General features: G+C 43.1%; 3 protein-coding genes across 3 annotated transcripts in view; 2 read left to right on the plus strand and 1 right to left on the minus strand.

The window, feature by feature from the left end:
• Positions 1-1806: 1806 nt before the first annotated feature.
• On the plus strand, positions 1807-10700 carry HTRA4 (HtrA serine peptidase 4; the record flags this gene model as incomplete). The annotated part of the gene is given in 10 exon segments (XM_080797185.1): positions 1807-2287; positions 2702-2801; positions 3559-3763; positions 5054-5105; positions 5108-5247; positions 5679-5711; positions 7422-7536; positions 7896-7953; positions 8374-8469; positions 10535-10700. Coding segments are annotated over 10 exon segments (1446 nt in total).
• A 237-nt stretch (positions 10701-10937) lies between these two features.
• On the minus strand, positions 10938-17865 carry TM2D2 (TM2 domain containing 2). Its single transcript, XM_080796393.1, has 4 exons — positions 17525-17865; positions 16637-16724; positions 14655-14770; positions 10938-13478 (listed from the first exon to the last, which is right to left on the minus strand). Exons 1-4 carry the CDS (start codon positions 17749-17751, stop codon positions 13265-13267), a joined length of 645 nt encoding a protein of 214 aa, XP_080652519.1. The 5' UTR covers positions 17752-17865; the 3' UTR covers positions 10938-13264.
• A 272-nt stretch (positions 17866-18137) lies between these two features.
• Positions 18138-23509, plus strand: part of ADAM9 (ADAM metallopeptidase domain 9) — a 147531-nt gene continuing 142159 nt past the window's right edge. The window contains exon 1 of the mRNA XM_080795903.1: positions 18138-18475. Coding sequence (XP_080652029.1) covers positions 18379-18475 — 97 coding nt within the window. The 5' untranslated portion in view covers positions 18138-18378. The remainder of the gene's footprint in view (positions 18476-23509) is intronic.

Here is a 23509-nt window from a genome sequence, read left to right on the forward strand (position 1 = left end):
TGTGAAAATGTACCCATTTCTCTTTCGTTAAATAAACTCTCTGCTAAAATACTACTGCTAAATTAATTGGCCATTATAGTAAGCTGATATGTTTCTTATTTCAATAGGGTCTATTTAGGATGTGTTAAATTAAACATACTTATAAATCTAGATTATATTATTATGAAAGAGGGGGAAAACAAGGACTCTAGTTGGCAAATACTTGGGAATACCGAATGGGAACATTGTTAACATAGTTCCAATTCCAGATAAATAGAACTATCTTCAGTGAAGTCTGTAAGGATTGTCATTCCCAAACCTTATTTCAGAATCCCTTTTGTGTCCATATTTCTTACCTTCTGGCCAATTTCACATCACAACTTTTTAATGTCACTGCACATGTGAGCCAAAGATAGTGCATATATAGTCAAAGCATTTGGCTTTAAATGTGTATGGAACCAGATGGAAAAAAAATAGGGCAGGGAAGCAGTATAGGTTAGTAGTTAAATGTATAGGCTTTGGAATAAATCTGAGTTTTGGAAAAAAAAAAAAAGAACCAAAAAGGTACTGCATTTTACTGCATAAAAACCTTCTCTGAGTTGTGCTGTTTTCATAAGACTTTCGAAATGGTCTTGACCCAGTCTGTGTGACAGTATTACAGGTGGTCTTTCCAATAATTGAACTCTTTACCATCCCCTATTCTTGAGAACTTAAGCATTTGCTTACTCAAGATCTGTTGGTGGTACGTAAACATTGTTTGACCTTTTGCATCCTGTGAGACATCATAAACCTAATAAGGTGTAGAATAGTCTCAGGTCAAAATATCAGAGGTTATACATTTATTTCTGAGTAGAATGCTGAGCTCACTCACGTGAGAAAGAGCAGAGGGAAGGTCCAGTTTTATAGTTCACTTGAAGCAAAAGGTTTCTTTTCCTTGCTGAATATAACTGTGCTCTGATATGGGCTAAAAGGACCTAAATAGAGCTGAGCGTGGGATTTGATGTTTGCTTTCACTGTTGACCAGTAACACCGTTTTGGAAATTGAGTTTCCCAAATGAGCTTTGTTTATGTTTATAAACTTTGAACATGTCAAAAATGGACAGTTTAGCAAATCTTTTCTACCACCATCACTTTTTTTCTTACTCTTTTTTTCTCTCTGTTATTGCCTGCAACAGTCAGTTACAGTCACTTGTGCTAAGTAGAATTTGAATAAAGCTAATATTAGTAAAAATATATTGTTTGACCTCTCCCCCCACTGCTTATTAAGGTGTGGCATGATTTTGTGTTTTGAACCAGTATGTTTCAGCTGTGAAATGCACTCACTGTAAGCACTGAGCTGAGTGCATGGAAACTGTTACGCTTCTCATTTTATGTGATCTCCTAATTGGTATGTAGCAAAAAATAATTTTCTAAAACTGTTTTGTTGCTTGTTTTGTAATAAAACCATGTGAAATACTGAAATATGGTGTGTGTTTTCCTAATGCTGACCTTCTGTCCGTGGGTGGGTGATCTCTCCTGTCAGTCTGCCCCATTATTGGTTTTCTGGACTTCCCGAGGAAGGTTCCTGCACAGGGCAGGGCTGGGGACCTCTCTTCATTGCGTGGGGTGGGGGTGGACCTGGCCCTGGGGCGGGGGCGGGGACATGTGCTAGGGGATGTGTGTGTGTGTGTGTGTGTGTGTATGGAGAGGTCTGCCAGGCTCTGCCCCTTAAAGTCCGGGGGGTGGGGTGACGGAGGCGGCACCTAACTGGGAGAAAGTGTTGCTCATTTTAGAGCAGTTGCCGGTCCAAAGTAAACTGGAGAGTGAGTGAAGAAGGAAGGGGGCAAGATGACTAGACCTCTGCTGCGACCAGCTGTGCTGGGACAACTCCTCCTGCTGTGGCTGCTGCTGCCCCCGCTGCCCGTGCCCAGAGTCGAGGCTAGGAGGTCCAGGGCCTTGCTGCCCTGTCCCAGGGTCTGCGAGCCCACGCGCTGTCCCCCGCTGCCCACCTGCTCCGCGGGCTCGACGCCGGTGCTCGATCGCTGCCGCTGCTGCCGCGTCTGCGCGGCGGCCGAAGGCGAGGCCTGTGGCGGGGCGCTGGGCCGGCCGTGCGCCCCGGGGCTGCAGTGTCGCGCGCCGCTCAGCGCCCCGCGCCTCCGCGGCGCCTGGGTCGGCACGTGCGGCTGCCCGGCGGCGGGGGCGGCGGTGTGCGGCAGCGATGGGCGCACCTACCCCAGCCTGTGCGCTCTGCGCGCCGACAACCGCGCCGCGCGCTTCCGAGGCGCGCTCCCCGCCCTGCCGGTGCTGAAGGGCGACTGCGCGGGTCGAGGTGAGCGCGGGGCCCGCGCTCGGACGGCTCGCAAGTGCCCGAAGCAGCTCGCCGCGGTCGCGCGGTTTGCCGCGGGCCTCCCGCCTTTGCCTCCTGATTCAACTCCTTGTTCCCAGTTTTCTTTCCATCTGAGGTGTCTCCCTACCAGTTCCCATGTGGCTTCTCCCCGCCTGCCTCCCCAGGCCCGTTGAATGTCGTCTTCCCTTTTTTCTTTTCTCTCTTTTTCTTTGCATCCGGGATGACAGGTCTGGTTCCCTCAAGGCGTCTCCTTGCGGGGTGGCGGTGAATACACACAGGAGAGGGAGGGAAGGGAGAGAGGAGGAGGAGAGAGCCCGGGGGATTTGGGATATGACGCCTGGTCCGGCCGAGCAGCGGGGCGCCCACCGCCCCCAAGAATGGAGCATTTCTTCGCAGGGACTAGGAGTGCGGGCCGGCTGCGGAGCAAGTACAACTTCATCGCGGAGGTGGTGGAGAAGGTGGCGCCATCTGTGGTTCACCTGCAGCTGTTCCGCAGGTAAAGGAGGCAGGACGAGGCCGCCAGCTACCCCAGCGGGCTGTTTCTGAGAGCTTACCCGCTCCGGATCCCTTTACAGACATCGTTTAGTCATAAAACCCGCTGTGAGGGAATCGCGGCTCGAGCAGGTTGTATACACTGTTCGGGGTGGTTTAGCCAAAGAGCGGAAGCGTAGGCATTGTGACTTCCAAATCGGGGCTACTCCTCTGCACTTAGGTGTCTGGGGTTTCTCTCCTCGTCTCGCACGGACAAAATGGAAGGTCCGACGTCAGAGCCAGAAGGCATCCTGATGGTGACCTTGCTCAGGCCCCTCGTTTGTCTGGAAGGAAATCCTATGTCACAAGGCCAGTTAGTAGTGGAACCCAAGCTGGAACCAGACTTCTTTGACTCCCTCCCCACCTGGGTCCTCAATAATGTGGCACCAGGTCCACGTCTGCAGTGGTATGGTTAGGTGAGGCCTCTGAAGCAGAGAGTTGCTTCTCTGACCAGCGCTGAAGAAGGAGGGGAGGGGGTCATCCCTGGAAAAGGAGAGCTGGACTCAGCTCTCAGTCGTGGTTCCTAAGAGATGGCTGGGGCGCTGAACCTGCAGAGACCAGTTAGACATGGAGAGAATGAAAACACAGGCAGGGGCTAGTAAAATGTCTGAGAAAACTGTGGTGGAGCTGTATTTGATAAATGAGAGGTTCCTTGTTCCCAGACTGGGATGGATCCGGAGATTTTCCTGCCCTCTGCTTATGCTGTTGTTTTGCTGGGACAGGTCACCTCTTAGCAACAAGGATATTCCTGCCTCCAGTGGCTCTGGGTTCATAGTGTCTGAGGATGGGCTCATTGTTACTAATGCCCACGTCCTCACCAACCAGCATCGGATCCAGGTGGAGCTCCAGAGTGGGGTCCAGTATGAAGCCACTGTCAAAGACATTGACCATAAATTGGATCTTGCGCTGATTAAGATAGAGCCAAATGTGAGTATGCGGGACCAAATCAGTCTGTGCATCTGGGGATTTCCATCAGTTTGCTGATATTTTCTGCTCCACCCCATTCCCATGCCACATCTTTTCTACCTGGTATATGCTATTTTCTAGCTCCCTTTTTTCCCTGTTTTTTTTTTTTTTTTTAATATCTTATTTATTTGACAGAGAGAAATCACAACTAGGCAGAGAGGCAGGCAGAGAGAGAGGAGGAACCAGGCTCCCCCCGGAGCAGAGAGCCTGTTGCGGGCCACGAACCCAGGACCCTGGGATCATGACCCGAGTGGAAGGCAGAGGCTTTACCCACTGAGCCACCCAGGCGCCCCCCTTTTTTCCCTGTTTTTCACTCTTTTGTTTTCTGCTATGCCCGTCTGTATATCCCTGACAACTTCTATTAACTATCCAGCCTCCTCCTTCAACAGACGCTTCTGGGAAACTTATTTCTCTGCTTGCCTTAGAATACTAGGAATGATTGCAATGGATTCAGAGCTGCCGAGGAATACTCTGAGGTCCTTGCTACACAAAGTCTCGTCTGCACATCAGCAGCATCAGACATTATCTGAGAATTTTTCTAAAAATGCAGAATCTCAGATCCCACCTGGGTCTAATAAGTCAGAATCTGCATTTTCGTAAGATCTCCAGGTGATTCGTGTACACATTAAAATTTGAGAGGCACGGCTCTGGGCGATCTCCTTTCTGTCTGGGGTTTAATTTTGACTCTAAAATTTTGAGCTGGGGGGTGCCTGATGGCTCAGTCTTTAAGCGTCTGGCTCCGGCTCAGGTCATTTTCTCATGGTCCTGGGATTGAGCCCCACATCGGGCTCCCTGCTTAGTGGGGAGTCTGCTTCTCTTTCTCTGCTCCTCCCCCACTTGTGCTTGCCTTCTCTCTGTCATTCTCTCTCTCTCTCTGTCAAATAAATAAATAAATAATCTTTAAAAAATTAAAATTTTGAGCTGGTGTAGTGCTATGTTGCTAATGTCAGTGTATGTTCATCAGCGACTTCACTGGTCCTTTAGTTACAGTAATTTCTACAGAGCAATAATTTTAGATTTTAGAGATGATCCTGATCATCTTATCAAGTGAGAGGTCATGGTTGGTGGAATTTGAGGAAGAAGCATCAGGCACTTACAGAACCTATGTGAGGGGGTGGGGTATTCTTGGCTTTTAAGTGTCCAAATGACCGAGACCATGTCATATGTGTGTTGTACACAAATACTGGTTGATTCTATTCTTGATTTGTTCTCCATCTCTCTGTCCTTCCCACCCCTCCTGGCTGTGTGCAGACTGACCTTCCTGTGTTGCTGCTGGGAAGGTCCTCTGACCTGCGGGCTGGAGAGTCGTGGTGGCCTTGGGCAGCCCGTTTTCTCTGCAGAACACAGTGACAGCAGGAATTGTCAGCTCTACACAGCGAGGGAGCAGAGAGCTGGGGCTGAAGAATTCAGACATGGACTATATCCAGACGGATGCCATAATTAATGTAAGTTACTCGGGGGGGCCATCCTCAGCCCATAATGTACTGGCAGGACAGTGAGCAGAATATGTCAGAAGGCCCTCTTTTCCCTTTGGCCTGTTGGGGCTGTCCAGAGTTCAGTTAGACCCTCACTGGAGAGATGGAATGCCATGTTGTTAGAGTTTAGCCCGTTTGATATGACCGTCGACATCCATGATATTGAGCAGTCTCTTTGGGTCTGTCATTGAGGTCACCTCTGCTGTAGAAGGTGGTGATCCTTTGGCTCTTGTCTGTTACCTGCACTGACTTCAGTGTTGGTAATGACCGGGGTGAGGCTTTGTCTGCCTTCGAGGAACAGGGGCTCACCAGAGCTGGCTGCTTTGGGTAAACCTCTTTAGGAACCATGTATAAATGACAAGGAGAAAAGCACTGATGATTTTTTCAAATTCCGTCTTCAGCACGGCAATTCTGGGGGCCCTCTGGTGAACTTGGTAAGTGGCCACTTTCCTGGCTGTCTCATCTCTTCCCAACTTTCCAAGACTGACGATGCAGAGTAGGATGTCACTTTTGTGTAGAGATCTGTGGTAAGATGCTTTTTCTATGATTGCATCTTAAGTAAATAGTGAGCGAAGATCTAAGATCTGTGGTGGGGTTATCATCATTTACCCATCATCATTTACTTTTGCTTACTGACATCTCTTTGCCACGCTGTTTTCATCGCCAAGTTAACAAAAGCTCAGGGCACTAAATTAAAATATAAATCAGATGATCCACTGTGCTGTGTAATGTCTATACTTGAAGACCATCGGCTCCTGCATGGAAAAACTGTCCCGCATCCCAAAATGCTAACTACATGACGTGGTCTGTTTGGGGTTTTAGTCCTGACAGAGAAAAGCCGCAGGGAGAATCCACCACTCTGTCATGTATTTAATTCTCAGATGTTGTTCAGCATCTCTAGTGGAAAGGCGAGAGTTTCTAGTTGCTCAAATACCTATGAAAACATAAAGTGCAGTGCTGTTTGACACAGTCTGTGATCATGCTGAGTCCCTTTGAGCTTATTGTTTTTGGTTCTTTACACATTACACTTGCTTTTTGGAGGAGGAACTAACTAAGTGAAATTACTGAGCGCTCTTTTACTCATAGTAATGCTACTCATATAATTTTCTTATGCCTGCTTTCTCTAATAGACAGTGAGTTTACTAGGGGCGCCTGGGTGGCTCAGTCAGTTAAGCATCTCTCTTTGGCTCAGGTCATGATTCCAGGGTTCTGAGATTGAGCCCGGTGTCAGGCTCCCTGCTCGGTGGGGAGTCTGCTTCTCCCTCTCCTTCTGTGTGTGCTCACGCTGCTCTCTCTCTTACTCTTTCTCAAATAAATAAATAAAATCCTAAAAAAAAAAATGAGTTTACTAGAGCAAGGCTGACATGCAAATTGTCAGGCCACACATGAGACCTATTGAATTATGGTATGTGTTTTAATATGATCAGAAGTCTCTTTTTTTATCCTTCCCATTACCCAACAGAGGCTAAAGGGTGATGAGTGCATAAAGAGGAAAGTGTTTCCCACTTCATAGCTTTGGCCTTGTAGAGCTTTGTTCTCTGAGGTCAATTAGCTAACTGAAGAGTTCCATTGAAGTGTTGCTGAAAATCCAACAGCTTTTTGCCTTTTCCATGTTTATTTTTAGTTTCATTTGAGGAGAAAAGGCAAGTACTCCTTGTCCTCTTATCTGTGTCAAAATACAAACTGTGGTTCACTTTTAAAATCTTTTGATGAAGGAAAAAATGAACTCAAGTTTTAAAAAATATCCTCAGTAAGGGGGCGCCTGGGTGGCTCAGCGGGTTAAGCCTCTGCCTTCGACTCGGGTCATGATCTCAGGGTCCTGGGATCGAGCCCTGCATCGGGCTCTCTGTTCAGCGGGGAGCCTGCTTCCTCCTCTCTCTCTGCCTGCTTCTCTGACTACTTGTGATCTCTCTCTCTGTTAAATAAATAAAATCTTAAAAAAAAAAATATCCTCAGCAGGGATCTCCACATGGATAGGTTCCTATAAGGGTAACATCCACTGCTTTCTGAGGAAGTCCCCTTTCCTCTAGCCCCTCTGTGCTCTGAGCCTCCGAGACTAGCTTCACTCCCTCCTCTGCTGGTCCTGCTTTTGTCCTGGCCGTTTGCACGACTTGGCGACTGAATGATGTCTCCTCCCTTGCCAGGATGGTGATGTGATTGGCATAAATACATTGAAGGTGACTGCAGGAATCTCCTTCGCAATTCCCTCAGATCGAATTCGACAGTTCTTGGCAGAATTCCATGAGCGTCAGTTGAAAGGTGAGGGGAGTTATGACTTTTTATTCCCCTTCCGTGTTTCTCAGGATTTCTTAGGATTGTGTAGAATACTGAGTCCCTGGTACCCAGCTCTTATCACGATGGTTTGGGTGGCAATAGGGGGGAACTGGGCACAAAACTCGGCGTGTGTTGTACCCAGAAATACGTGGATTATGGCAGAAAGGAAACCCATGGGTTGGAGATGGGAGGACAAAGGTTCTCTGAAGCACATTTTCATGGCTGACAGCCTAAAAGGGCAGTTAAAATAATAGTAAGGATGTTCCGTGACTCGCTGTCTTTTAAGCTCTGCCAGAAGGAAAGAAGTTTTGTTGTTAGTAACACCCTATAACTTTCCTTTCCAGGAAAGGCTCTTTCACAGAAGAAGTATCTCGGTCTGCGAATGCTGCCTCTCACTATGAAGTAAGCAGGGGTTTCAGTATGTCTGGGCTGTTTTTCAGAAGCAAAAGGCAGAGCTGGACGGTCTTAACAGGGAATCTAAAGCATGTGGACTCCAACTGGCTACTCTTGTGAGCGTAGGGCCCCGCTGTCACGGGGTACGTATCTGCCTCTGCCTGAATCATTTGCGGTACATTTCACTAGCTTCTTTCGCTGTGGCTATATGGAGCTTATAATGTCCAGTGGCTCAGGGCTTTGGTAGAGAACCGGGCCAACCCCAGGGAAGAATAATTGTGACCGGCCTGATGGAATCCTCAGTGGCTGCCTGGAGCCTTCAGTAGAACACATAAGAGCACTATTGAGTTGGAGGCTTCAGCCAGGGCTCAGGTGATGAATTCATTGTGTTTCTTAACCTTCTGGGGAAACTTTTCTCACTTTTCTTAGCCTTCTTCAAGAGATGAAAAGGCAAGATCCAGATTTCCCTGATGTGAGTTCTGGGGTTTTTGTGTATGAGGTGATTCAAGGAACAGCTGCTGAAAGGTAAGAGCTCAGGCCTTGGCCCATTACCCAGCATGCCGTGGTAAATGTGGGTCAGATCGAGATGTGCACAGTTCAGTGCAGTGACCCTAGCCACACGTGGCTATTGAACACTGAGATGTGGCTGGTGTGACTGAGGAACAGAATCTTATTTAATTTTAATTTATTTAAGTAAAAAAACAAAAAACAAAACAGAGGCAAGCTATATAAAAAGGTTTTTCCATGAGACATTTCTTTTGTTTTGGAAGGACTGCCTGTAACTTTAATCGACTGCATTGTTTAAGATGTTGTATAGCAGCACAATAGATGTGTGTTGTTTCTAGTGGGTTTCAAAGACTTATATGAAACGGTCTAAAATACCTATTAATAATTTAAAAAGTTACATATTAAAATAATACACATATTGACTTAAATAGGTATATTATTAAAATGAGCCTTATCTGTTTTTAGAGAGATTTCCAAAAATAAAGAAAGTTTTAATAAGTGTGGCTACCAGAAAATTTAAAATTACATATATGGCCTGCCTTACACTTCTGTTGGACAGTGCTGATTTAGACTTGTGTACTTGTGTTTGGAAGGACTTTTTTTGGGAAGGGGATGGGTTTTTTATAGCTCAAGAATTCATGATGAGTTAATAGCATAAGTTTTAAATCAGTTTTGCTAGGAATCCCCAAATCTACTCTTGATACCTTATTTGATATCTGATATTTGATACTTTATTTGATACCTTATTTATTAAGAATAGGAAAAATTCAGAGGGCTGAAGGCTTAAGAACGTGTTTTAGGTACTTTAGGGTACTTTTTTCCTTTGAACTAGAGGCCAGCACTGAATGAGTGAATGTTAATAAAGCAGATGCTAAAACAGCTCATCAAAGAAGTGCTCCAGCTGATTTTACTCTTGTTTTTAAACATTTATACTAACTACTGAGGGAAGAGGTGGCTTGTCCTGCAATTATTCTCTTGGGTCCCTCTCTTATACTTCTTCAGCATACTCCTCACTACTTTTGTTTCTCAAAGCTCAATTATCTTTTGATATTATGACAACTCTTTTTAGTAGGGGAAAGAAACCATGGGGTACTAACTGTTAATAGCTAAATGTTAGGTCTTGTGTTACTAAATTTGGCTCGTCATAGGCCTTTCTAGATTTTCTTGCTTCCTGCCCTCCCCCCCACTCCTTTATTTTTATCTTTTGGTTCAAGGCTAAATCTATTTCTTTCAGGTATCCTGGTCCTTACTACTCAAAATGTGGTCTGTAGACCAGCAGCACGGGCATCACCTGGGGCTCTTTTAGAAATGCAGAAGGGCACCTGGGTGACTTGGTTGGTTGAGCCTCTGACAGTTGACTTAGACTCAGGTCATAGTCTCTGATTGTGAGATCCGGCCCAGAGTCGGGGTCTGTGCTCAGTGTGGAGTCTGCTTCTCTCTCTCTCCCTCAGCCTCTCCCCCAGCTCATATACTGTCTGTCAAATAAATGAATGAGTCAAAAAAAAAAAAAAAGAAAAAAATGCAGAATGACAGGCCCCACCACTAAATCAGAATCTGCATTTTAAAGAAGATCTCCAGGTGATTTGGATGAGCATTGAAGTGTGGGACTACTGCTTTCTTGAAGTCACTTGGAGTCATTTAATTTGATGTCCCTCTTCCAGCCCATTACTGACTTTAAGAGAAATCATCAGCATGGCTCTATATTTTTTGAAGTGTTTCATGTTTGGAGGTGTTTTTGTTTCTAGACTATATATTCTATGTGAAGCAAATATATTGGAGACAGAATATAATCACAACTTTGGGGAAAAGGAGCCTAGAACCAGAGCCTTGAATATTTAGACTTGAAAGCATGACTGGTTTTTGACTTACTGGAAGCAGAGCTATCATGTTGTGGGTGGAGATGGGGCAAGTAAGTGGGCTGTCAAAACCAAACTGATCAGAGTACAACTGTATGGGGAAAAATAAATAAATAAAATCATTTTAAAAATGACGGCAAAATAGTGCCATAAAAGACAGGCATTAAATTCTAAATGGGGACAAGTAAAACTTAGTTTCATGATCCTTTTTTTCCTCCTTCTCCCAGCTCTGGGTTGAGAGACCACGATGTAATTGTCAGCATAAATGGGCAACCTGTTACCACCACAACTGATGTTACAGAAGCTGTTAAGGACAATGATTCCCTTTCCATCATGGTTCGTCGAGGAAGTCAAACTTTGATCCTGACAGTCACACCTGAAATAATCAATTAAGTATTTTGCTTTAAAGAGAAATCATCTAACAAAACCACAGCTATATTACCTGGTTTGTACTGGAGATGTGCCAAAGTTAACAAGTTTTAGGGTCTCTTTCTTAAGAAAAATGAATGCTTTAAGACATACACACACACACACACACACACACACACTTAGGGACCTTTAGATTGGGGTGCTCTAATGTTGCTAAGAAGCCCTACTAAAGCAAGTGAAGGACATGGTGCCAGGAAGTCTGGGAAGCTGATAACATTTTATTTCAACACAGGAAACAACTGAAAAACAAGCAGTTTCTAATTTAACCTTGACAGAAGGACACTTGTGGACTTTAAAACTTCTCTGTAGCCACAAACTGGATATAACACAAATGTGTGTGTACACACACATACACGTACACACACGAACAGACCTACCAAATATGAAGAAACAACCTGAATCCAGAGTGCAAAGGAAATTGAATTTTTCCTAACACTGCCTTTTTTCAATTAGTTTTCCAGGTTGTACCACATTTGGCCAGGGTCTGTAGATGTGGAGGATGAGCATCGTTTGTAAATCAGATTCAAACTGACAACTGCAGATTGTCACAGATTGTCACTAGGTTCTCATGATCACCCTGGCAGTGGTCTCCAAAAGCTTTCTGAGTAGGAGAGGGCTTCTTTTATAGGACAGATCCTTTAATAACTTACACACTTTGACCTTTTTACCCACGCTCATCCTCTTGGCAACATTAGGGATTTTCAGCCTGAAGGCTGCCAAAGTGTTGGTGTTTTTAAGAAAATATGGGGTTTGTGAATATTCTGAAGGAGATTTTTTGGAAAAGTGTGAGATGAGGCAGGATGGCTTAGAGCAGTATCTTATTTTCTTTGGTAAGATTTTAATTTGTTTTCCAGATTGCTCTTACAAGTCAGTATTTTATTTTTGTTTTTTTGTTTTTTTAAAATATGGGATCTTAAATTCTATGCAAAATTTTGTTTATGTGCATTTTTTCCTGGGGAGGGGGTCTGGTTTTTTCATGACCTCCAACAATTTAAAAAATACTATATACTTATAGTACAGACATTATGGATAAGAATCTACCAATTATTACCGTTACAAACAAGGTTAAGGTCAATGTGGTACAGAATTTTCAAGACAGAATAATCTGTTTTAATTTTTACACATTTGTCAACCATTTAATAATATAAGAACAGTAATCATATTAATCAGGGATAATAAAGCTGAAGCTTTCAGAAAAGCTGCTTCATAATGATAGCGCATATCCAGGGTTAATTTAACTGTGATTCTTGGTTCTTATGTCAACTATTAGGAGACCAAATTTTGAGTAGTTCTACTTTGATTGTTTCTAGAATTTATTCTGAATATAGGGCTCTTTGTTCGACCTGTCTGTAAAGTCCTCCTTTTACTTCATATTTAAGAGTTCTTTTCAACTTAAATTGCAAAGGATGGGAACTAGGTTTCTCGGAACTTACAATTTAGAACATTTCCTTTTATTGCCAGTGATTTGGGAATGCAAAAGCTTGGCTGTCTCTTCTTCCTGACAATTGATTCTGGTTGTCCACAGTGAGAACTTCTGGTACCATGCTTATTTTGATGGAATGTGTTCTTTTTGCCCCCATAAATCACATCTTAACTCCACCCAATTCTTGGTAATTCTGTCCTTTAAGTAAGAATGTTGTTTTTTTTTTTTTCTTTTTGCCCCAAAGGTATGACACTTTTCACCTTACCTAACATAATTGTGAAGAATAGTTTTATATTAGTGGTAGGAGATATTTTTTACCAGCCTACAACATAGGCTCTCTGAACTTGTATATAACTAATTTTTAGATAGGATAGCCAAGAGGAGAGCTTACCCCAGACATACCTGATTATTGTTAGGCTTTCAAAATATAACTGAAATGAAGAAATTACTGTACTGCATATACTGCCTCTGGAACATAATAATGATGTAACAATAGGATTTATTAGTAGACTGGTTCATTTCAAATGCCTGGCTTTTAGCAAAACATACAGAATTTTGAGTCTCACTCTACTTACTGAAAATACCAAACAGCATTCCAGGTTGGCAAAATTTATTCCACAATTTAAATTCAGAAAGTCAGAATTTCAGTGAGTATTAAAATCCATGGCCATTTTACTTCTGCTGAAGATTTTCACTGGTTCAGCTTCACATCTCCTCTGCATGAAGATTCAGGGTCACAAAAGGCACCTAAAAATATTCACTTTGCTCATCTTGTCAGGTCCACTCGCTCCAATGTACTGAAGATACAGCAATGTATAGAAATACAGTATGGAAACCCCTGCAACTTATAAGTTAGTCACTATCCTTTATATTTTATATGTGAGGAAAGGTACACACTTTATTCCCAAACACTGTTTGCTTGTCATTTCTAGTCTGCAAGATAAAATTTGGGTTGAAAACCCAGAGTCCAAAGAAACCTCCCTAACCAAACCCATTCCCTCTGAAGAAGGAAAGTAATGGTCAGGTCTGTTATCAAGGAAGAGTTCTGAGCCTGTAGAGATGAATTCAGAAGACATGCCTCTCTGGGCCACGACCACAGCTCTTTTTAGTAGACAGTGCACCAATTGCTGCCATCACTTGGCATCAGCCCTCCAGTAATAAGCAAAATAAGGTCAACAAACCACCAAATCCCAAGTCCTCCAAGTGTCAATAGCTTCCCCACTGCTGTGCCAGTGTGTCCCAGACAGAAACGGTCCACTCCGAAACATCCCAGGAAGAACGAGTAGAGTAAAGTGGTTATGAAGTAGTGTCCCGTATATCTAGACAGAAGGAATGAAGAGGAAGATGTTTACCGCATGAAAATTAAAACACTTAAGGACTAATGAATTTAATGAAAGCGAAAGGATGATGTAGCAGTCACTCTGTGGCCTCTCATTCTCCCCAAAAAGAAAATCTCTAGTTGGCCTAGGCTCTCAAAAGAGTACTACCTAGGGCATAAAGGAACAAATACTGACTGGACTGGACAAGAGATAATCAAGCACATTTGCTCTGTAGGCATCCTGGGAGGAGTAGAGTCTGGGCCTGCAGCCCTCCCTGACTCAGGCACCTTTCCTGAGGCCGCACTTCTGAATGTAGTTCTCTACGGAAATGTCATTGTCTTTCCTCAGATGAGCACTGATCTCTCTATACCCTTCTGTTGTTTTGTGGCAACTAAAAATGAGGTTTCTTCAGTAAGGACTTGGGTCTTATGTACTGCGATGACACTCAATTGCAATGGCTCTAATATCGTCATCAAACACCACGGACTCCATTAGCAACTGATATAAATACATTCTGTGCCTTCCAGCAAAATTTATAGAAATTACCCTAATTCTTTAAGATAAACTTGTTTTCCAGGAGAGAGATCCACACTTGTCATAATAAAACCTTTATTTCTCTGGGATGCCTGGGTGGCTCAGTTGGTTAAGCGTCTGCCTTCAGCTCTGGTCTTGATCCCAGGGTCCTGGGATCGACCCCCCACATTTGGCTCCCTGTTCAGCAGGGAGTCTGCTTTTCCCTCTGCCTGTGCTCTCACTCTCTTTCTCTCTCACAAATAAATAAAATCTTTAAAGAAATAAATAAAGAAAGAATAAAACCTTCATTCCTCAAATATTAAGGCTATTTTTATAGGATTTATGTCCACCATAGGAATTTTGGAGCTAGATCATCTGGTCTAGCTCCTTTATTTTGTAGGTGAGGGACAGAGTCTCCGGTCTTCTACCGGCACTTAGCTTGTTGATGAAAGAGACATTTAGAACTTATGGCCTCTGGTCTCATAAGTCCAGTGTCCTTTCTGTTTGTAACCACATCGCTCCTGCCCATGGATTATGCATAGTAGTAATCATGTTGCCCCTTTAACACTTGAGATAAAAGAAAAAAGTCATATCACGAGATGACAAGGAAAACAGCTCTACCTCTATCCAAGTACCAACTACCCCATTCAAAGTAACACTTACTTTATACAAGGTTTATTCTCCCGCAGGAAGGTCCTAGGACTGGCACACTCAATCCCATCGAGGGCCCGGCACTGGACAGAAGTGTGTTCCACATCACTGTAGGCCTGCCCACCGAACTGTGGCATAAAAACCAAACCAAAACAAAACAACCCAAACTTACCAAAGAAGTTACACAAAATAGATCTTTATATTCATTAATAAGAGGTGACTCAGGACAATAATTATACTAACAAAGTTGGGGTAAGGCTGTGTTCAAGAGCAAGGAATTTAGTGATTCAAGTGATTTTAAATTATTCCACCCCAACTGTATGTTGTTTTAAATAAACTCTTTTTTTTTCTTGTAACTAGCTTCTTTAATATGGTGAAAAAATTTATAATCAATTTCATTAAACATCACTTAGAATAGATGGACACAATATTTTAATTATCCTATATTTACAGGAAAGAGCACATAATTGAGCATTTGGGAATGGGTATTTAAAAAATCAATGTGTATTAGAAGTTTGTTCTATATATATTGTAAATGAACATAATTAGGAAAAGACCTCAGAATATCATCTGACTCAGAACTTTTTTTTGAATGTGTGATTATCAGATATCTGTAGTACGTTTTTGTGTAAGTTTAAATTTCAGCAAAAAATTTCAGAACAAGACCTCTTACCATTTATGTAATTGAATTCTAGCAGAGAAAGCACAGCTGTACATTCTCCACTGGCACCTTATTAAGTTGTTCACTACTATTTTCATTGGTGCATTTCTTAAAGGGAAGGGAGCTGGAAATCATACTTCCCCTGGGATTTAGGTGCCTGAGTACTGGTCCTCTAGAACTCCTGCGGAAAGTGGCAGCTTGAGTGGCCTGACAGGAACAGCTCAGTTTTTAATCATAATAGGTAAAAGCAGGGGCACCTGCGTGGCTCATTTGGTTGAGCATCTGACTCTTGATTTCGGCTCAGGTCATGATCTTGGGATCATGGGATTGAGCTCTGCATCCAGGCTCTGTGCTCAGCACAAGTCTACTTGAGATTCTCTCCCTCTGTCCCTCTTTCCCCTCTTTGCTCTTTCTCTCAAATGAATAAATAAATCTTAAAAAAAATATATGGGCAAAAGTGATCTCTATACAATGCTACTCATACCTTCAAAACCTTCATTGATAATTATCAACAGATCAAGATCTCATTGTATTGAAAATATTTCTTTACACATGACTGCATTAAGAGTTGCCTTTTGGTCTTATTACTTTCAGGTTTATTTCTCTGTCTCTGATTTAGTACAAACCATGTTTTACCATAACTCTCTTATACCTGATTGAATCTTGTCTTGCATTATGCAGCATGATGGGGAGGTACATGAACTTCACTGGTTTTGGGGAGACTAACTAGGATGTTATTAATGGAACTGAATGGCTTTCTTCCATCCCAAAAGGCCATTGTTACCTAAGGCTTCTCCTTGAATACTACAACCTTCTACAAAGGCAGATACTGATAGACCCCATCTATTTCTTAAGGACATGGTGGAAAATGCTTGCCTTATGAAAAGAAAGATCATTGGCAAAAGGAGCTCTGCCCGAAATGCATGTGTAACAAAGATGCAGCTCAGTCCATTATTGGTTTTAGAAAGTGCATAAGCAAAAAAAAAAAAAAAAAAAAGTGCATAAGCCTTTCTTTTGTTCTTTTAGGAAAGTGCATACTTGAAGGATAATGAGGAGGTGACATAATAGCTTTAAATCAGTCAATATCAGCCCAAAGAACCAAAGACAGGTTGGTCTGTGCACCTGGGTCGTTTTGGCACAGACACTCCTTCCTGAGGAAATGAAATGGCTTGATCGGTCACTGACGCTGGCCAGGCTGGAAATTTCCAGGAAGTCATTCTAATGAAGTCTATAGAAAGGTAACTTCATACCCCTGATACTTTGTTGGAACAGCATTTGGCCAGTGCTATTTCTCTATGGAAGAGTTTGCTTATAAAACAAAATGAAAACCCACCTTGAGACAACCATAACCGAGTTCCTGGGATGCAGTTGCATTTCCAACATGATCCACTGGGTCGTCACATTCTATAAATTCATCAGGTCTGTAAATCACCAGTAAGATCATGACTGTCATTCTCATATGGTTTTTTGCAAATGGCTGTTTAAGTGTATATAATCAAAACAGGCAAGAGACACTTCTTCAAATTTTCTAGGGTTAATTCTGACTGATCCCCAAGGCAAGAGATGCTGTCAGATGCTGAAGAACAGCAGGTCAAATAGACAGCCATCCAAATGATCCTTTTATTGGGGAAGGGGAGCGTTTCTGGTCCTATTTCTACGTGTATTCTACTTCTCCCATGGCTTTCTCCCTTTCCTAGGCAAGGAGCCACAAGGCAATGGGAACAAAATTGAAGCCAGAGGATTCCTAGTTCTCTTTGCATTTCCCAAACGCCTTTTCTCATGGACTAAAGAGATGTTAAAAATGACTTGGTTCTGCAACGGTTAGGATATTGCTTTTCTAAAAGAAAGTGCCTTGTGGCAAGGACAAGTCATTTACTCTATTCGTGCCTCATAATGAACACCTACAATGGATTCTCCTTCGTTAAAGGGAGCAGGATAGAGAAGGCACAACCTCGTACCCTTCTTCCGGAGACTATATGATGTCACTCCTCCCTAGTTCTCTTTCGGGATCCCAAAGGATCTGCCACCTACACACAAGGTTTTCCCCTGCATGGGTGAGAGGAGTGAGAAACCTGCATGAAATTTACCTCCCCATGTTGACTGTCAGGTCCTTAGGTGGAGAGGGTCTGGGGGGAAAAAAAGCAGCCTCCCTTCCCCCACCCCAACACCCATATATCCTTGGCCCCATTTCCACCTCTGCCTCGACGACTGGGTAGCTTACAGGTAAGAGCAAAGGATGACTGGAGACTGGGGGTCGCCATATTCCCAGCTCGGAGCGCCGGCAGAGCCCTCTGGGTGGGCGGCGCCAGCGGATGTGAGCTCGGGTTCGGCGGTAGCGTTGTGCGAGTGGCTCCGAGAGACACAGTGCAGCAGAAGTAGATTCCCCAGCAGCAAAGCCGCCTGGCCGCACAGAAGTAAGTAACTCACCGGGCAACCACCCAGCACCATCTTCCCGGGCCCAGTGGCGGAGACCCGGACTCAACCACAAAGCCGAGCCTACACATTCGACCCAAGCAAGCCCTGCCGGGTTAGGCCTTTCCGCGGAGCCGGACTCCTCGCCACAAAATAGCCAATGGGCGCGCGGCTCGACGCTCCGCCCAACGCCCGCAAGCCAATCAGAAAAGGCTGCGCAGGGGGGCGGGGCTGCCCTTCATTTCTGCTCCTCAATTCTGCTTCTGGGTCTTCCTCTCCGCCTTCTTTTCCTCCTAGCGCTTCCTCCAATCAGGTTCTTCTACGCCCAAAGTAGGCGGGCCTAGGAGCAGAGAGTGCGGGGCGTGACAGGCAGTAGGCGGGGCAGCGAGTGTGAAGGGGCGGGGCAGACTAGTGAGGGTTTTAGCGGCCGGGACAGAAATCCCTTCTCCCGCCGGCGACTGGATTTTTCTCTACGTCAGCGTAGGGAGCGCGATGTCGGGAGCGAGCTCGGACAAGAGCCGAGTTGCGTCAGTGCCGAGCGCGTGTTCGTCCCGGGCGCGCGCATCCCCGCCAGCTTTGGGGCCCCGGCAGGGCTGGGAAATGATGGAGCAGGCGGAGGCAGAGGCGACCCAGTGTTGAGTGGAACCTGCGGAATCCGCCGCGATGGGATCGGGCGCAGGCTCGCCCTTTCGGGTCCTCCGGCTCCAGTGGCTGCTGTTGTTTGACTTGGTGGGCCCAGTTCTCGGTGGGGCTCGGCCAGGTGGGTGTCCGCCCCGCAGGGACCTCTGAGATTTGTTTCCTGGGGTTGGGACACTCGGAGTTACCCTGTGGTGCCTGGGAGCGGAGGGGCCTGGCTGGGGACTGGACCTGGGGTCGGGAGGCGGAGCCGCTCCAGCTGTGTGTGGAGAGTGCTCGGACCTGAGGCTCGGGGTCTAGCGCCCCAGACCCTTCTTGGCAGTGTTCTTGGTAGTGTTCTGGCAGTGTTCCTCCGTCTCCGGCTTGGCAGAGCCTTTTGCAGTGCGCCCCACCCCCATCTCGCTCATAACTGGGTCCCCCAGACTCTCTTGGGACTTCTCTGGGACCGACTCTGACCTCAGGGAGTCGGCTGAGAAGCCTTGGAGTCTGAGTGCACGCCGAGGGTGTGTTCTTGTTTAAACTGCTTTGAGAAATGGAGCTTGGTTTTGCTTGTGAGTTAATGTCACTTGGAAAGAGACCGGGAGATGGAAGTTTCGCTCCAGGTTATCATAATTTGAAATTTTGACGTTCATTTTAAGAGCGGAGTTTCTAGTATGTCCACCAAACTAGATTTAGTGATGGAATAAAGGGGAGTTGCTCATTTGTCTTGGGCCATTTTGTTGTTATAGTAAAGAGTACTTATTTTTGGAAGCGAAGTGCTATGTTTCTATAGCCAAACAGTCTTTTATCTGCATTTTTACCGGGTTCGTAATGTCTTAAATCCGTAAAAATAATCCCTGCTCTGCTTAAGCACCGGATTGTGGTAAGAATTAAATCGTTTATGTGAGATTGCTTTTGAATTGTGAAACTTCCCTTTAATATGTAAGGTATTTATCCTGGAGATGCCGAAACGTAGTGGTAACAAATTGCTAACACTCTAGCTTCTTTCTGGAAACGGCTTCGTTTGTTTTGGCTCTTGCTGAAATTATTGTTTGCATGGCTCTTATTTTCTTTATTAGCCCTTGAGTATGATGGAGAATGAGGGTTTTTACTGAAGGTTGGCTTGAGAGTTGCTCAAAGGTGATGATGGAAGATTTCACTGTAGGATTGCTGACCTTCAGGAATTACATTTTTTGGGTTTTTTCTTTTTGGCAATTAAGTAAATTTGCCTCCTTGGAATTCTGAAGCTCTAAATACTGAAACTTCATTGAATGGGAAGACACCATATCTTTTCTGGTTAACACTGTTTTTGCTGTGCTTTTCATAGATGGTTAACATTTACCAGTCTGTAAGGTGAAGTATAGTATATACATTTGGAGTTTTAGTAATCCGTGATTGTCTGTGTTTGCAAATATTAATAAGACTATATTTTTAATGTTTATGTATTATTGGATACTTGCATATAGATGAATGGAAGATCTTTATGCTTTTTTTTTAATCTTAAGATTTTATTTATTTGAGAGAGAGCATGAGAGAGCATGGGGAGTGGGCAGAGAGAGAGGGAGAAGCAGACTCCATGCAGAGCGGGGAGTCTGACTCAGGGCTGGATTCCAGGGCACCTGAGCAGAAGTCAGATGCTTAACAGATTGAGCCACCCATACGACCTAGAATAGCCTTATGGGTCTTAACCATGGCTTTAACAGTTTATGGCCAATCCTTCATTTAAGCGTGATCATGCTTTCAAAATTTAGGCAACATTTATGGAGTTCCTGTAAGACACCATGCTTAATGCTTATGGAGGGGTAAAGGGTGACCAAATGGGCTAAAGTCTTTATGGGAGATGTATAAAACATTGGGGGAGGTTTATAGTATAAGTGGTATTTGATCTCATCTGCATCAGGGAATGTTCAAGTCAAAGGATATGAATGTGTTCTAAGGAGAAGAAAGACTTTTTGTGAGAGTAATGGAAGGATAAAAAGAACATGACTTGTTAGGGAATGAAGAGAATGTCTGCAGGTGGTCTACAGGAAAGGGAGGCAAAGAAGAAACTAAGGTAGATTGGTACCCATTGGGACAAGCCTTCTATTCTGTGATAAGAGGTTTGGACTTTACCCCGTAGGAAGTTCTTTGGGCAAGAAGGTTTTTCAGATTCCATACGACATAACTAGATTTGCGATTAAGGTAACTGGCAAAGCAGGGTAAGACAGAACACAGGAGGGAGAGACTGGAGGCTGGGAGAGACCAGTTGAGAGGCTTTTGTAATAGTTAGCAATGAGTCAACTCATATTTCTCCAGGGGAATGTTCCTCCAAAATCAGCTGACTAAATTTTTGCAATACAGGATGTTTAAAACATGCACTGAAACATTTTCTGTTAATGAAGACGAATTTGCGGACTCAGTAAGTAACACCCACACATTAGTTACCGTAGAAGTTGAATAGGTTTTAGTAGGATCTTTACTACTATTTATAACGTTGTGTCAGTGAGGAAATGCAGTATAAATTCCAAAGGGCTGACACTTACAGTAAACTTAAAAAAACCCAAAACTGAGGCTGACAAAGGTAATTTTCTATCATTGTGAAAAAATAACAAGGGGAATTGGGTATGAAACCTTTTCTGATTTTCTCTTTTAAGGTAGTAATTATGATGCAGACCTAGATTTTTTTTTTTTAAAGTCTAGATTCTGAAGACATTGAGTTTTAAAGCTTACTTATGGTGAATCACTATAAAACAAACTACATGGTAAGAGCTTAAGTCCATACTAATTTTGTTTTGGGTGCCAGCAAATTACTTGAATTTGTATCTTTGTGTTTTTGCTGTAAAGGAGAATGCAGTCTTTTAAATTTCAAGGTAGTTTTGCTTTTAACTTTTAAGTAAAAAAGAAAACATTTATAATTAATATATATACAAAACAAGTTCTGGGTTCAAGGCAATTTTCAAAAAACATTTAAAATTTTATCTCACCAAAGTTGACTTTATATTTGTTTTTTGTTAAAAATCCTAGTTTAGGGGCACCTGAGTGGCTCGGTGGGTTAAAGCCTGTGCCTTTGGCTCAGGTCATGATCCCAGGGCCCTGGGATCGAGCTCCGCATCGGGCTCTCTGCTCAGCAGGGAGCCTGCTTCCTCCTCTCTCTCTCTCTTTCTGCCTGACTCTCTGCCTGCTTGTGATCTCTGTCTGTCAAATAAATAAATAAAATCTTTAAAGAAAAAAAAAGATCCTGGTTTATTGTAGAATTTCCCTGAAGGTGCAAGATCTGAGTAAGAAAGCTTTTTCTTGGAATATGCACAACTTCAGATATATGACATAGATAATAGCCTCCTGATACTTTTTTCGCTTTGATATGTAGTATATCTCAGAGTCTTGGAGTTATGCTGTCCTTTGAGTCAGTGCTATCGGACTGCCTCCTAAGTAGATCTTGGTATCACTTTGAACTGTAAAATCTTTTTTGTATATTGGGAGATTATTCTAGTTTATTTCTCATTTTGTGATATTGTTATTTTAGTCAAATCATTTTTCCTGAAGTGATCGAGTGTGAGATACTCCTTGAATCAGACCTTTTAAGAATGAATTAGGAAACCTGAGAAGTTCACCTAATGTGGTCAGTTTTTAACTATGCAGTTGTTTCTGTGTTTGTGTTTATCTTAACATAAGAATTAGAGTATTTTAGCTTATAAGATGGAAGCATGATGCCACCGCCAGACATTTGTTATGCTGTAGGACAGCATATGGGAAATGCCTTTTTCCCATCGACACATTTTTCTTTTAATGAGTTTTTCATGGTTTAACTCATTTTAGGAGGTTTCCCCCCTTCCTTTTATAGTATTCCTTAGAACCCTTATGCAAGTAGACCCCTGGAGAGCCTGCTCCATTGGCTTCACTGATAAATTAGAATTCTTTGTGACTAGAAGCTCTGATCCCAGCTACCTGAGTGGGGTGGCTAAGCAGTCTATAGCAGAGCCATACAATGAAATAGAACATTGACGTTAAAATGACAAATGTGTGGGGCGCCTGGGTGGCTCAGTGGGTTAGAGCCTCTGCCTTCAGCTTGGGTCATGATCCCAGAGTCCTGGGATCGAGCCCCACATCGGGCTCTCTGCTCAGCGGGGAGCCTGCTTCCTCCTATCTCTCTGCCTACTGTGATCTCAGTCTGTCAAATAAATAAATAAAATCTTTAATAATAAAAAAAAATGACAAATGTGTGGACCACATGGATTTCTGGAGAATTGGCATAAAAAGATACTCATCATAAAAATAAAGCTTAATTCTGGTTGTACACGACAATTAACAAGTAGGAGATCTGTTATGAATGACTCTAAAGATAAGAAGGCATTTACTCAACATGTAGTCATCAAATACTTACTGTACCAGAGCAGGAAACGCATGATCCATAAATTATATTGTCCTTATAAGGTATCGTTCTTTGTCTCAAGAAACTGAAATTCCTTGCTAGAGGAACTTTAAGTTCTCGAGGGCATTAAATCTTCTAAGTGGTTAGTGGTTTTCCCATAGGGGCATTTAAAAACAAACAACAGCAAAACCTCTGTTTCTTTTTAAATGTGAAGATGGGTAAATGGTAAAAAAAAAAAAATCACTCAAAAAATGTAAGAAGGTAGGACATAGCAATTGAAATTATAATTATTTTTGAGTATAATTATTAGTATATGATATTTGAGGCTGACCTTGTGAATGGAATGGAAATATGTGGCTCAAAGTAACAGGGTTTTCTGGATTTAATTACAATAATTTCTCTCTTAAAATAATCCAGGCAACAAAATTATTTTATTCATGCTCTATATGGAACTCAGGTTTATCTTCTATATAGACTGAAAGTATTTAAAGGTGGCTGTTTGTTTACATAATAGGCAGGAAGGAAAGGAGAAAAGCCCATGACTGAGAATTCACATTTGTTTGCTTTGCAATTAAGTAGAATTCTTTTAACTTGTTTCCCTCTACTACAGTTACTATTATGAAACATATACTTAGACTTTCTTCAAAACACAGTTCATAAAAAGATCTAAGGAGTTAGAGGAATAGAGAAGTGCAACTAACACCCTTCTCTTTCTTTCACTAAATTGAAGACTCTTTTAAGTTTCATGTTTCAGCTCTTATTTTTATCTCCAGCCCATGTTTCCTAGTAATCTGATTTTTGACAGTGTGCTTATTCTGTCAAATTCCAAAG

This window comes from Martes martes, assembly GCF_963455335.1.
Source record: "Martes martes genome assembly, chromosome: 2".
Lineage (NCBI taxonomy): Eukaryota > Metazoa > Chordata > Mammalia > Carnivora > Mustelidae > Martes > Martes martes.

Bases quoted from the DNA above. Each gene is read 5' to 3' on its own strand.
- TM2D2 (XM_080796393.1), bottom strand. From the start codon at position 17,751: ATGGTGCTGGGTGGTTGCCCGGTGAGTTACTTACTTCTGTGCGGCCAG. The intron at 16,725-17,524 runs GTAAGCTACCCA...GGTGATTTACAG, and splicing joins GTCATCCTTTGCTCTTACCT to ACCTGATGAATTTATAGAAT. The intron at 14,771-16,636 runs GTGGGTTTTCAT...TTTATGCCACAG, and splicing joins TCGGTTATGGTTGTCTCAAG to TTCGGTGGGCAGGCCTACAG.